Source organism: Mobula hypostoma, chromosome 28 (assembly GCF_963921235.1).
Source record: "Mobula hypostoma chromosome 28, sMobHyp1.1, whole genome shotgun sequence".
In the NCBI taxonomy this organism is placed as follows: Eukaryota; Metazoa; Chordata; class Chondrichthyes; order Myliobatiformes; family Myliobatidae; genus Mobula; species Mobula hypostoma.
In genome coordinates, this window is record NC_086124.1 from 26805197 (window position 1) to 26819615 (window position 14419).

Here is a 14419-nt window from a genome sequence, read left to right on the forward strand (position 1 = left end):
TGGAGATCAACCTGAATCTAAAGTTAAGCCAATTTAAGAATCAAAGCACTGAGTACTGGAGTTGAGATGTTATTCTGATGTTCTATGAGACAGTGCTGGTCAGCGACCTGAAGAAAAGATATCAGTAATACTGAAAGAGTAGAGAGAAAATTTACAAAAATGTTGCTGGGACTTGACGCGAGTTATAGGTAAGGTTGAATAGCTTAGGACTTTAACTCCCTGGAACGTAGCAGAGTGAGGGGAAAATTGACAGATAGTGATATTGAAAATAATAAAGTACAAATGCAAGATAAATGCAAATTAAGTTTGGGTGAGACTGGAACTGGAGGTGAAAAGTGTGATCTTTCAGCAGATTATCACACGCAACTTAACCTGATACAGAGGGCAGAACGGAGGTGTACAACCGATGCTCCACAGCTCCAGAGACCCAGGTTCAATCCTGAGCTGGGGTGTGAGTGTATATGCACCTTAACCAATGACCTCGAGATCTAGTTTCACCCAACTTCAGTGGCAAAAAACCCTATCTATATCCCTCCCAATTTTGTATACTTTTATCAAATCTCCTCTTATTCTCCTAAACTCCAGGGCATAAACTGTTAGCCTATTCAATCTTTCCCTGTAACTCAGGTCTTCAAGTCCCGGCAACATCTTATGTGGGAACTGTAGTCTAAATTACTTAGTGAACTTAGCTATAACAATGAGAACTTTTAAGCATAAATTTGCTATTGAGTGTGCAGACAAGGCCTTCTACTCATGCCAAACATCAAGCACCTGTTCATTCTCATCTCATTTCATTCTCCCTACAAACCCCCAAGAGTTTACTCATCACCCATGTACCAACGGCCAATTATTCTACCAGCCCCACATGTCTCTGGGACATGGAAGTACTGGAGGAAACCCACACGGGGATCACAGGGAGAATGTGCAGACACACACGGATCAGACCCGGGTTTCCAGAGCTGTGAAGCAGCGTATCTACCCTCTGCATCACAAGTGGGGAGAATTAAATAAACTGGGAAAAGAAGCAAATACTCAAAGGCAATTCGATTCTGAGAGTGGACAGCCAGAGACTTTTCTCGAGGGTGGAATGGCTGTTATGAGAGGGCATCATTTTAAGGTGATTGGAGGAAAGTACTGGGTGGGGGTGTGTGGGAATGTCAGAGGCAAGTTGTTTTTTTTTTCCTAACACAGAGTGGGGTGATGGTAGAGGCAGATACATTGGGGCATTTAAAAGGCTCGCAGAAAGCCACTTGGACAAAATAAAAATGGAGGAGGGAAGAGTTAGATTGATCTCAGAGCAGGTTATAAGGTTGAAGGGCTTGTACTGCCCTGTGTTCTGTTTTCTACTTCGCTGGGCATGGGAGGCGTTGTGCATGTACTCCCTTGCTGACTAGCGTGTAGAAGAGAGGTAGGTACCTATCTGCTGACACAGCGTATATCCCAGCTGACGAGCTCCACTCAACAGCAGCTTTAGGACAGTGTCCCGGGTCCCTGGCTCCCCTCTGGACAGCTGAAGCAGAATGTTCGCCGCGTCCTCCAGACCCTCTTCCGAACACGAGTGGGAGGTCAACACCTGTCACACAGCACAGAGGGAGAGTCACAGATGGGAGATACAAATGGTTTACATGTCAACCAGCCCGGACACATCAACAACATGCCCATCAGGAGCCAGAGTGAAGTCAGCAACGAGGTCCCCGGGGAGGGAGGAACTGACAGACTGATTCCTTTTGAGCAGGGGATGGGTTAAAGTGAACAGAAACGAGAGGGGAGGATGAGAATTGATCGCTGGACATTTGACAAAGAGAACACAAAAGATTTATAAAATTAGCTTTGTGTGTCTCATCAGAACATACAGTGAAATGCGTCATTTGCTTCAACAACCAAGACAGGCTGAGGATGTGCTGGGGGGCAGTGCACGAGTGTCGCCACACTTCCTGGCCAACAGAGCATTCCCACGGCTCACTAACCCTAATCCTAAGACTTTAGACGTCTAGCCCATTACGCAAATGAACCTCCCCTCCACTGGCTCTGTCTGCACTTCCTGCTGCTTCGGGAAATCAGCCAACATTATTAAGGAGCTCACTCACCCCGGACATATTCTCCCAGTCTCCCTCCTGTCAGGCAGAAGAGAATAAAAACCTGCGAGATGCAACATCAGGTTCAAGTTCAGCTTCTATCCCACTGTTATCAGACCTCTTGCATATTAAAAGGTGAACCCTTCACCTATCAGTTCATCAGGCCCCTCACATCTTATTGTCCACCTGTACTGCATTTTCTCTGTACCTACAATACTACATTCTGCATTGTGTTTTTTCCCCTTGGTATAGCTCCATGTACTTAGATGTGGAATGATCTGTCTGGGTGCCAAGGAAATAACCAAGCTCACAGACAGTTTTTAACCCTATCATCAAAGACTTAAACACACCTCTCATAGGCTCAAGATAATCTCAGTCTCCCAGTCGACCTCACTCAGGCCCTTGCACTTTCTATGTTACTGTAACACTATATGATGTAGCCTATATATATTTTATAAAGAGATTAGCTTTATTTGTCACACACACATCAAAACGACCAACACAGCCTGAAGTTTACGCTGGGGGCAGCCCGCAAATGTTGCCATGCTTATGGTGCCAACACAGCGTGCCCACAACTTACTCAACCTAACCGGAACGTCTTTGGAACATGGAGTACCCGGAGGAAACTCACGTGTTCAAGGGGAGAAACGCAAGTTCCTTACAGATAGCAGCAGGAATTGAACCAGGAAGGGGCACCGGATGCTCAGGAGGAGTTCATGCACTTCAAGTGTACACCGAGTGACCACTTGTACTCCTGTACAGCCGCTCATTAATGCAAATATCTAGTCAGCCAACCATGTGGCAGCAACCCAATGCATCAAAGCATCCAGACATGTTCAGGAGCTTCAGTTGTTGTTCAGACCAAACATCAGAATAGGGAAGAAATGTGATCTAAGTGACTTTAATCACGGAATGATTGTTGGTGCCAGATGGAGTGGTTTGAGTAACATATACTGAGTGGCAGTCCTGTGGGTGAAAACACTTTGTTAATGAGAGAGGTTACAGGAGAATGACCAGACTGGTTCAAGCTGACAGGAAGGCGACAGTATCTCAAATAACCACACGTTACAACGCGGTGTGCGGAAGAGCTGGGTTCAACTCCTGTATGTAATAAAGTGGCCAATGAGTACAAGGCAGAAATGAAAAGCTCAGCAAGTGGTGAAACTTGTTTAGTGGCAGCCAAGGGTTACAATGAAGCTCGAGGTCACATTACCTCCACAGAGAGTTGCAGCTGTTTCTCCGTCAGGCCAGAATTCTGCACCTTGCTGTCGTTGACACTCACCGTCCCTTCTGACGGGGCCTTTGCTGGAGATTTTGTGGCTTTTGGAGTTGCTGCAAAGAATGAAAGTGAGGTTAGTTTGATGGGCAGGAGGCACAAAATGAAGCTCCTCTGTCTAGAGGTCATGGCCCTTTATCCCAATTCCCAGGCCAACTGATATGGAAGATGTCATAGGAAGAGTTGAATGCACTAAAATTAATTTATCTGGAGATACAGCACAGTAATAGGCCCTTGGAATTGGAGCTACACGCACAAAATACTGAAGGAACTCAGGTCAGCAGCATTTATGGAAGGGAAATACACAATTAATGTTTTGCAGCTGAGACCCTTCATCAGAACTGGAAAGAAAGACGGCAGAAGCCGGAATAAGGTGGTGGAGGCATGGAAGGGATACAAGCTAGCAGGTGATAGGTGAGACCAGGTGAGGGGGAAAATACAGTAGGTGAGTGGGGGAAAGAGGGAATGAAGTGAAAAGCTAGGAGGTGATAGGTGGAACAAGTAAAGGGCTGAAGGAGGAATCTGATAGGAGAGGACAGTGAACCATGGGAGGAAGGGAATGAGGAGGGAAACCGGAAGGAGGTAATGGGCAGGTAAGAAGGGGTGAGACAATCACCAGAATGAGGAATGTAAAAAGAGGAGGGAGGGGGAGATTTTACCAGAAGTTAGAGAAATTAATGCTCACACTCATGTTGGTGGCTACGCTGACGGAAAATGAGGTGTTGCTCCTCCAATACAACCTCGGTGTAGAGGAAGCCATGGACAGATACGACGGAATGGAAACGGGAAGTAAAATTGAAATAGGTGGTCACCAGGAGATTCTGCTTACTGCAGTGGATGTCGGGGGAAATTTAAGAGATTAAAAATCACTACAGGTGAAATGCGGACTTTAAAAACCTACAAGCACAGGACTGCTCTCCAGAATACTCTCCACCTGATCTCTCTGATGTGATGTACTAGCTGACAGAACTCTGCATTGGATAAGTAGCTCCCAGATCTGTCAACTATTTCGCCCCCACCTACAAACAGATACACTTCATGCCTTGAACATCTCCACAGTATGACAGAACTTCAGGCCAGCTCCAGAAACCTCTCCCTCCTGGTAAGAACAGGGCACAGGCTACAACTAGACGGCATAGCCTGAGGGCAAGGGCAACATTCAGAAGTTTAGGGAATTATAAGGAAAGGCTGAATATGTTAGGACTTCATTCCTGGGAAATTTAATGGTGATATAAAAATGGATGAAATGTACTGAGGAGGAGGAGAAGATGGCGGTGCAATGGCAGCGCGCGTGGCCTCTCCAGTGAATGATATCTGTAATCTGTCAAGGAGGGGACCGTGCACAATTCTGATTTGATGGAGACGGACGCGAGAGTAAGGAGGAACATCTGGAAAACTTCTGAAATGCCCGCTTCGCTGTCGCTGCTACTGTGTGGTAACCGGAATCTCCGAAGCAGAAGGCCCCGAATCCTCGGCTTTGCTTGCTTCAGTGGCCGGGGCTAGGTCGAAGACACTCGGGAGGCTGTATCGGAGGGGCTGGTCAGAGGCTCAAAGTTTTCCAACGGACGGACTCAGTGTCAGCTGTGGTCGGCTGCTTCCAAGGCATTGGCAAGTTGACGGTGCCTGGAGGTTTATGGCAGGGAGTTTCTCCCTTTTGCAGCCGCTATCGGGGACACGGGAGTTGATCGACGCGGGGACTTTGAGACTTTTTTTTACCGTGCCCATGGTTTGTTCTTCATCAAATTATGGTATTGCTTTGCACTGCTGTAACTATATGTTATAATTATGTGGTTCTGTCAGTGTTAGTCTTTGGTTTGTCCTGTTTTCTGTGATACCACTCCGGAGAAACATTGTATCATTTCTTAATGCATATATGCATTTCTAAATGACAATAAAAGAGGACTGAGTGTTCTCATAATCTAACAGGGTAAATGCAAGAAGGCTCTTTCTACTGACGGTGGGTGAGACGAGAACTAAAGGTCATAGGTTGAGGGTGAAGGGTGAAATATTGAAGGGGAATCTGATGGGGAACGTCTTCACTGAGAGGCTAGTGCAAGTGTGGAATATGCCCCAGTGGAATTGGTGGACGTGGATTTGATTTCAACATTTAAAAGTAGCTTGGATAAGCATAGGGATGGGCGAGGTCTGGAGGCCTATGGTTCGAGTGTAGGCCTATGGGACTAGGCAGAATTAAAGTTCAGCAAGGACTGAATGGGTTGAATGGCCTGTTTCTGTGCTGTAAAGGCATGAGCTTGACCACTTACAGGTGAGGGAACCGGCCAGGGTGACCTCAGCTGCGGCGCCATGGTTGGCCGCCACCTCGGCCGCCTTGTCTGGCAGGGCGATGGAGATGAGCGAGAGGAGTCTCAGCAGCTTCTCGGTCAGCAGCGAGCTACGGCGGATGACGGGATGCGAAAGCATGTTCATCAGCTGGCCCAGGGGCGACGACTCCAGGCTGCCTTGGCTGCTCTCCCCTTCGCTGGTGGACGCTGGCGTGGCCTTGACCGACGTCTTGCCCTTACGGCTGACGTTCATGTTGTCGAGCTTGACGAGCAAGTCCCAAAAGTCCGTGGAAATGCCTGCGTTGGTACCACCAGTGCTGCCCCCTCCTCCTCCTCCACCTCCACCTGCCGGTTGGCCGAGGCACGGGCTGGTCACAGGCTGCTTGCTCAGCTTCTCCTTGTCCGTTTCGATACTCGTCTCTTTGGCCTTCTGCTGCGTGAAGTGGCTTGGGAACACCTGGAACAAAATGATCGAATAGTCAGTGAGAAATAGTCAAATTTATTATTGCCACGTCTCCACTCCACCCTCCACCACCTTCTTCTCCAGTCCCGATGAAGGGCATCGGCCAGAAATGTCGATTCTTTCTTCCTTTCCATAGATGTTGCCTGACCTGCAGAGTTACTCCAGCATTGTGTGTGTTACTGTGATAAAAATGTATTTTGCAATTCCACCTGCAAAGAGAGAATTAAATCTTCTAAACAGAAGAGGTTCTGCAGTAGCACACACATAATGCTGGAGAAACCCAGCAGGTCAGGCAGCATTTATAGAGAGAAATGAAGATCTGAAGTTTTGGTTTGAGACTCTTCACCAGGAATTAAATCTTCTAAAAGTGACATTTAATTGCCCCTTTGTACGTGAAAAAGTTTGGACAGTAACGTAACTTCAGGAATGGACTGCTATATCTGCTCATCTTGGGTGGGAGAGAAATTATAGATTTGTCTCATACTGCTCTGTGTGCATTATATCATTTTCCTTCCCTTTCCCCAGCCTACTATGTTTGGGCTTAAGAAATTGACAAGTTGTAAGGACAACTTGGCCGCTTAGTGACAGTGGAAATCGTGTTTTACTGCATTTTTAAATTGTGTCCTGGCTGAAAGATCACAATAGATCTAAGAACTGGTGGATACAATCCAGTTCATCTTAGGAAAAGCCCACCCCACAATTGAGCATATCTACAATGAGCACTGTCACAAGAAAGCAGCATCCATGAAGGAACCCCACCAGCCAGGCTATGATCTCTTCTCGCTGCTGCCATCGAGGAGGAGATACAGGAGCCTTCGGAGCCACACCATCAGGTTCAGGAGCAGTTACTACCCTTCAACCATCAGGCTCCTGAACCGGTGTGGATAACTTCACTCACCCACGCATTCCATAACCTACAGACTTACTTTCAAGGACTCTACAACACAAGAGTCTCAGAATTATTTATTTAATATTATGTTCTGTTTATATTTGCGCATTGGTTTTTAGTTTTTGTGTGCAGTTTTGCATCAACTCTATTGTATTTCGTTGTTCTACTGTAAATGCCTGCAAGAAAATGAATCTCAGGGTTGTTTATGGTGACATATTCGTATGTGATTTGATAATAAATTTACTTTGATCATTGAGATAAGAGGGTACCACCTGGTAGCATGGAAAAGTACTGGGATAAGAGGCTTTAAGGGTATAAAAAAAGGGGCAGGGGGCAACTCTCACATTAGGTTGGAGTTAATGACTTAAGGAGCAGATTTACAGGGAGGGTGAGAGGGTGGCTGTGTGGATCAGTTCACTGACTGGGTGATGAGTATTCTTTGTGTTCTATCCTGCAGCTTTTTAAAAGTAGTTAGCAAGTAGCTTCTATATAATTCTAACAGTTTTGTTAACCCTTAATGCCTGTACAGTGCCCCCGTGGCTAGTGAGTACACCTTGGAAAAGAACAAGGAAGGAACTTTAGACTTTTGTTACAGTGGCATAGGTGGGTGGAGGGGTGGAGATTCGTCTCTACCAAAGGAGGTGTAAGGTGCTCCTTCCCTCTGCTAACCTGTAGGTCACCTTTGGATAAGATGTAGCACCTGCGTAGCCCCCGATCAGGGTTACATGAAGCCATGGGAGCAGGTGGCGGATGGTCGTATGCACAGCCGGTGCAGATCACACTCCTGGTTATGTGACCACTGACGCCAGGCAGACAATCTCTGAAGAGTATTGATAATGGCTGGGCACCTGTCTTGTAAACACACTGCGCAGAAAGCGGCAAACCACTTCTGTACAAAATTTGTCAGAACAATCTTGAGCATGGATAGACCATGACCACCCAAGTCATATGATAGGGCACATAGCGGTTCAGAAGGGTTGGGGGGGGGTGGCGGAGCAACAACAGGTGCAGGGTCTCAACCCAAAGTGCAAACAATTCCTTTTCCGCACCTCCCCACAGATGCTGCTCAGAAACAGATTCTGGAAATCTGTAACAACATACAGTAAATACCAGAGAAACTCAGCAGGTCAGGCAGTTGACATTTTGGCTTGACTTGAAAGGAAGTCAAGATAAAGAGGAGGAGTCCAAACTCGCAGGTGTTAGGTGAGAAATCACAGACAGCTTGGTGACTCTTTGCCATGACTGCTCCGAAGCCCCCACAGTCTGTGCTTTCCTGAAACAAGCCCCCACTGATTGAAAACACGAGGAAATCTGCAGATGCTGGAAATTCAAGCAACACACATCAAAGTTGCAGGTGAACGCAGCATCTCTAGGAAGAGGTACAGATGACGTTTCGGGCCGAGACCCTTCGTCAGGACAAGCCTTCCACAGCGATTCCCAACCCTTACGCCACCACCTGCCGACCCTCCCACTCTGGTGCTCACCTTTGCCAGCTGTATCAGGGTGTCGAGCACGTGGCGGCAGACCACAGGAGCAGCCTGTGGGTGGATGTGAACGGTCGATCCGCAGCCGACGTGCCTCTCTGAGTGCTTGCGGCCGCCTGACCGCTGGATCTGGAAGATGTTGGTGCGGCAGCCCAGGGCAGCGTCCATGGAGACAGACAGCCAGGACAGCTGGCTGGTGGTCTTGGCTTCCATCTTGTGCAGGAGGTCGAGGGGCCGGGGCTCATGGGCAGCCGAACCGGTTCCGGCCTTGGCTGCTCGCTTTCCCTTCTCGTCGGTGTGCCGAGGAGTCTCAACGCAGAGCTCGCTCTCACTGCTGCGCTGCAGGATGGAGAGGAGGCTGCGGATGACCCAGCCCCTCGTCTGCGCGTGGTAGCACAGGTTCCGCAGCACCCGGTGCAGCCGGCTGGTGTTCAGCTTTGGCTCGTCGACAAACAGCAGCACAAGCAGGCAGGACAGGGCCTCATGGTCGAGCAGGAGGCGGCCCCGCAGTCGCAGCAGGCTCTCCACGTTACTGCTACTCGACGCTCTGCGGTGGGGGTTGGGGAGGGGTGGGGGAGAGAGAGGGATGGCAAGAGAGTGGGGACAGGGGAGGAGGAGTTGGGGGAGAGAAGACAACGTCAATGCAAAGACTGAGGAGGCAGCTTCATAACATTACAACGACCACGTAAGGACTTTGTGCCCTGTGGCCCTTCTGCCTACACCCTCCTCTTTTCAAATTAAAAATCAAGTCAGATCTTCAAGCCTTCTCTAGCATTCTCTCGGGTCAGGCTGAGCCCAGTTCCACAGTTGCATTCCTGTCCAAAACCTGAATTGCTGCTAGCCTTGTATGAATTGGGGAGAGACTATTCAAGTGCCTTTCAGGAATTAACAGTTTGATATGGCTCTGTCCCCTTTGTAAAGCAGGTTCCAACTCACCAAGCTTGTTCAATCAACTCAGCAATTGCAGTCTGCCTTAGAACCTGCATCAGGGAAACTGGCAGGCCGTATGCTGAGAAAATGTCCCGCCCCTTCATCACCAGATGAAGCCCCTTTTAACCCTATCCCTCTCTGCATTGAATGGAATGAACGTCTCTGGCATAAAGCTGAAGTTCCACGTCACTGGCACTGACAAAACCTCAGCTGCACCAGCCATCACAGCACTGCCTGATCACCAGAGGGCCAGGAGCAGAATTAGGGACAGGGAGGGGTGCGGGTAGAAGCTGGGCTGATGGAACAATGACAGTGGCATTGGGGTAGCGTGGGGAGGGGAGGAAGAGGAGGAGAGGGAAGGAGGCAGTCAGGGTGGATGGAGGAGAGGTGGAGAAGGGGCACAGAATGGGCAGCAGTGGGGTTGGGGGCAGAGGGAGAAAGGTGGACGGGTGGGAGGAGTGATGGCGAAATGCTGGGCCTTCTGAGGAGCAGAGGCAATGCTGCACCCCTTGAAGAGGGGTGAGTGGCACCAGGGTGCAGAGAGGCTGGTGGTGGGGGTGGTGGGGTGGAAGAGGGTAGAACGCCAGGGTTAACAGGCCAGGCTGAATGGGAAGAAGCTGAGACCGGGGGGGGGGGGGGGGGTAATTCAAGCGTATGCCTGTCGGACTGTAACGTTCAGCTGGACTGTTCAAGCTGTTACTATGCCACCCAGCTCCTTTTGACCCTTGCCTCCATCCACCCCATCCGCCTCACTGTCTGTACTCTGTACGTAGGACCGCAACAAGTGAGATTGAAGACCCACTCCCAGGCAAAACCCTTGCCTTGTGCTGGGACCAGAGCCTCGTTCCGAATCCCCGATGCTCGCCTGGCGCCGTGCTATTCTGCTGCGCTCGGTGTACCTGTTGTGCGTGCCACTCCCCCACTGGAACGTTCCGCTCCTCTGCACGGCCAGGCGCGTGTACTGCACCCCTCTGTTTCCACCCAAGCGACCGGTGAAGCCTATGGCAATAAGAGGCCAGCAGGTCAGGGATCTTCGCCTGCCTCAGCGCGAGTTTCTGGCCGGAGTCTCAAGGAAGGGACGGTGTGTGAGGTGCTGAGGAGGGTGGGGCTGGGTTGGCGTAGGGACTGCCTCGTAGCACCCTCAGAGGGCTGGCTTGTTTGGTATCAGGGGAAGGCGGTATTCACCACGTTGGGCCTTCATCAGTCAGCGTGTTTGGGGACATTACGTTACGTTATATAACTCGCTGTTGAGGCCGCACTTGGGAGTACTGTTTATGGTTTTGGGCAGCTGTTGCAGGAAATCATTGTCAAGCTGGAGAGGGTGCAGACGAGATCTACGAGGACAAGAGGGCCTGATTTCTAGGGTGAGCTGGATCTTTATTTCCTGAAACACAGAATGAGGGGAGACTTCACACAAATTTATAAAATCATGAGGGGTATGAATAAGGTGGACAGTTACAGTCTTTTCTCTCAGGGTTGGGGAGCCCAAAACTAGAGGGCATAGATACAAGATTTACAAGGGACTTCTTTATGGAGAGTAGTATGTGGAACGAGCTGCCAAATGAAGTGGTCGAAGCAGGTACAATTGCAATACTTAAGAGGCATTTGGATAGTTTATGAAAGGGAGAGTTATGGACTGAACGTGGGCAAATGAGGATGCTGTGATTAGCAATGACCAGATGGGCTGAAGGGCCTTTCCTGTGATGAATTATTCTCCTACTCTATCACAGCCAGGGTGGATTCAGCTGAAGGATTACCGAAAAATCAAAACTACAAGAATGATTCTGGGAAAGAATGGCTTATTTTATGAGGAGTGAGTGACAGCTCGGAGTAGTACTCGCTGAAATTCAGAAGAATGGGGGGTGGTGAGCAGAAGAATCTCATTGAAACTAATTGAATACAGGAAGGCCTAGATATTGGATAGAGAGGATGTTTTCAATAGTGAGGGAGTCTAGGACCAGAGGGTACAACCTTGGAATAGTGGGACATCCATTTAGAACAGGGATGAGGAGGGATATTTTTAGCAGTGGGCAGTGATCTGTGCAATTTGTTGCCACCAGCAGCTATGAAAGCCAAATCATTGAGTATTATTTAAGGCAGAGATTGATAGGTTCTTGATTAGTCAGGGTTGCGGGGAGAATAGGGTTGAGAGGGAAATGGATCAGCTGTGATCAACTGGTGGAGCAGACTCGATGGACTAATGGCCTAATTCTGCTGTTATCTTGAGAAATGCTGTTGACGTGATGAGAAGTTGGAAGGACCTTTCATGGCTCTGTGGACACTTGGTTTGGATAAATAGATCTCTTTATGCTAAAGAGGTCCCAAGCTTCATCTCCCTTGAGGGGGAGAACTGACAGTCAACAAGTGGGGTGGTAGGAGAACTAAGCAAATGGAGGGAGTCTCTCCCACCTTAAGAGGTTTTACCTTCCCTCAGTGACATTATACACATCCACTCCTTCAGTCCAACACTGCGTGTGTGTGGCCATCTGTGTTTGCCTGCCTGCTAGGTTCATTGCGTACAGTCAATTATCTGTACTGTCTTTGAGTGGTCAGTTCTGGAAGGGGTACAGGTTAGAGTTAAGAGCAGTGTAGGGATAAATGGTGTCATTGGGACACATACACACACAAATACTGGAGAAACTCAACAAATCAGGCAGATTACCCTCTGCATAGACACTGGCGGTCTTACTGGCTTAGTCCAGCTGTGTGCGAGAGACCATGCGTGTTTGTGTGTGTTGCTTAAGACTTGCAGCATCTGCAGAATCGCTTGTGCATATCACTATAGGATCTGTGTAAACAGATGATGTTCTCCCACATCTCAAAAACATGTAGGTCATCTGGGTAGCAGATTATTGCCTCTCGTGTGTGCACAACTGGCACTTCCCGGGCAAGACATCGATGCCAACGCTGGGAGAACCGCTTACAGGGAAAATCAGGCGAAATGAATGGAATTGCTCAGAGATTGCACAGACACGCGTGGTCTGAATGGCCCCAACATGCAGCCAACACGGTAGCACAGTGGCTAGCATAACTCTATTACAGCAGGAGCGACCTGGGTTCAAGCCCTCTCACTGTCTATAAGGAGTTGGCAGGTTCTCCCCGTGACCACGTGGGTTTTCTCTGGGTGCTCTGGTTTCCTCCCACATCCCAAAGGCGTAATGCCTGGTAAGTTAATTGGTCCTGTGGGTGTAACTGGGTTGCATGTTGTGTTGGGCCAGAAGAGCTTGTTCCTGTGCTGTACCTCTGGATAAAGATAAGTTCACAAGAAAGTTCTCGGCCCCGACAGCTGTGAACAAGCAGAACAGTTCAGCAAGTGGGAGCAGCCAATACCAGTGAATTTGTGATAGAGATTCTACCCTCAGGTCAGTCTAGTATGGGGTGAAAACGTGAATTGTGGCCACAGGACCCCAGATACAGGGAAGGGCTGCGATGTGAGTGGGGTGCTGTGACACAAGGAGGGGGCGATCTGTGACAGGACACGCTGAGATGCGAGCCGGCGGGGGGGGTACCTGTGTTCTGTAGGGTGGCAGAGGACGGGGGAGTGTGTAGATCTGTGACACGAGGAAGGGCCGTAGTATGAGCAAGGATACCTGTGCTCCGTAGGATGGCAGACAGCGCCGAAGAGCTGCTATGGCTGAACAGGCGCTCGTGCATCAGTTGCCTTTGCCGGGCTTCCTGCTCCCGGCGCAGCGCCTGGGCCTCGGCCGCAATGTCGGGTGGCATCACCGCCAGCACGCTGTCCTCCATATCCTCCAGCACGCTCCGCCGCAGGTCAGAAGGCAGGGTCTGGATGAAGGTTACCGGGTCCATAGGGGTGTCGGGGTTGGCCGCCTGCGCGAGCTCCCTCCGCTGCTGCTCCACCCTCTGCTGCGCCAGGACCTACCAACATACACACACACACAGAGTCATCAGACCTTGGCCAGATCACCACTGTTCAATCAGAATTGGAATTGCGCTTATTATCACTGACGTATGTCATGAAATTTGTTGTTTTGAGGCAACAGTACAGTGCAAGATGTAAAGAATATTGTAAGTTGGAAGGACCTTTCACATCGGTTAGCATAACGCAATTATAATGCCAGCCACTCGGTTCAATTCACACTGCTGTACCGTTGTTCTCCCATGACTGCTTGAGTTTCTCCAGGTGCTCTGGTTTTCCTCCACATCCAAATATGTACGGTTAGTGGGTTAATTGGTCACATGAGTGTAACTGGGCGACCCGGGCTCATTGGGTCAGAAGGGCCTGTAACTGTGATGTAACTCTAAATGAATATGTAATGAAATTGGTTGCTTTGTAGCAGCAATACAGTGCAACACATAAAAATTATTGAAAGTTGGAAGGAGCTTTCATGTTGAAGAATGCTCTGCGGTCACTTTGGGCAAATGGAGGGCCCCAGAGAAGTGGCTACTTCAATGGGGGAGCAGAACAAGGGGATGGTGGAAGGGCAGAGAAGATAGAGGGAGCACCTCCTAACTCAGTGCTTTGTCTTTCAGTGACCATGTTATACACGCCACCCCTGCTGCCTCGCAGCTCCAGTGACCCAGATTCAATCTTGAACTCTGCTCTGCGCATGGGGGGGGTGTGTGTGTGTGTGTGTGTGTGTGTGTTTGTTTTCCTTCCTTTGGCTACAACTATTTTTCGACACAATAGTGCTGGAAAAAAATAAATAGAACTAGAGGTTTATGACCTAGTTGGTGGGAAGGGGGGGTGCTGTGAATGTGGAACAAGCTGCCAGTGCAGGTGGTGCATGAAGGGTTGTTTTTACATTTGGTAAGACTGGATAGCTACATGGATGAGAAGTATGGAGACCTCTGGTGTAGATGTGGGTTGTTGGGACTAGGTAGAAGACCAGGTTGCACAGACTAGATGGCATGAAGGGCTTGTTTCTGTGCTATAGGACTATGTCTCTGAAAAGAGGAACAGCAAAGTAGTGTTCATGGGTTCAGAAATCTGATGGCGGGGGCCGGCTGGTGGCGCAATGACATTGGCGCCAGACCCGGGAGCGGAGGTTCTTCGGTT

The 14419-nt window shown here is 49.2% G+C and overlaps 1 protein-coding gene across 1 annotated transcript in view; it reads right to left on the reverse strand.

Moving 5' to 3' along the window:
• The window catches only part of huwe1 (HECT, UBA and WWE domain containing E3 ubiquitin protein ligase 1), a 286355-nt gene that overhangs the window by 36624 nt on the left and 235312 nt on the right, over nt 1-14419 (reverse strand). Inside the window, exons 65-70 of the mRNA XM_063034669.1 lie at nt 12990-13278; nt 10299-10398; nt 8470-9016; nt 5616-6090; nt 3289-3407; nt 1417-1573 (exon numbers count right to left, since the gene is read on the reverse strand). Of these exons, the coding sequence (XP_062890739.1) occupies nt 1417-1573; nt 3289-3407; nt 5616-6090; nt 8470-9016; nt 10299-10398; nt 12990-13278 (1687 nt within the window). The remainder of the gene's footprint in view (nt 1-1416; nt 1574-3288; nt 3408-5615; nt 6091-8469; nt 9017-10298; nt 10399-12989; nt 13279-14419) is intronic.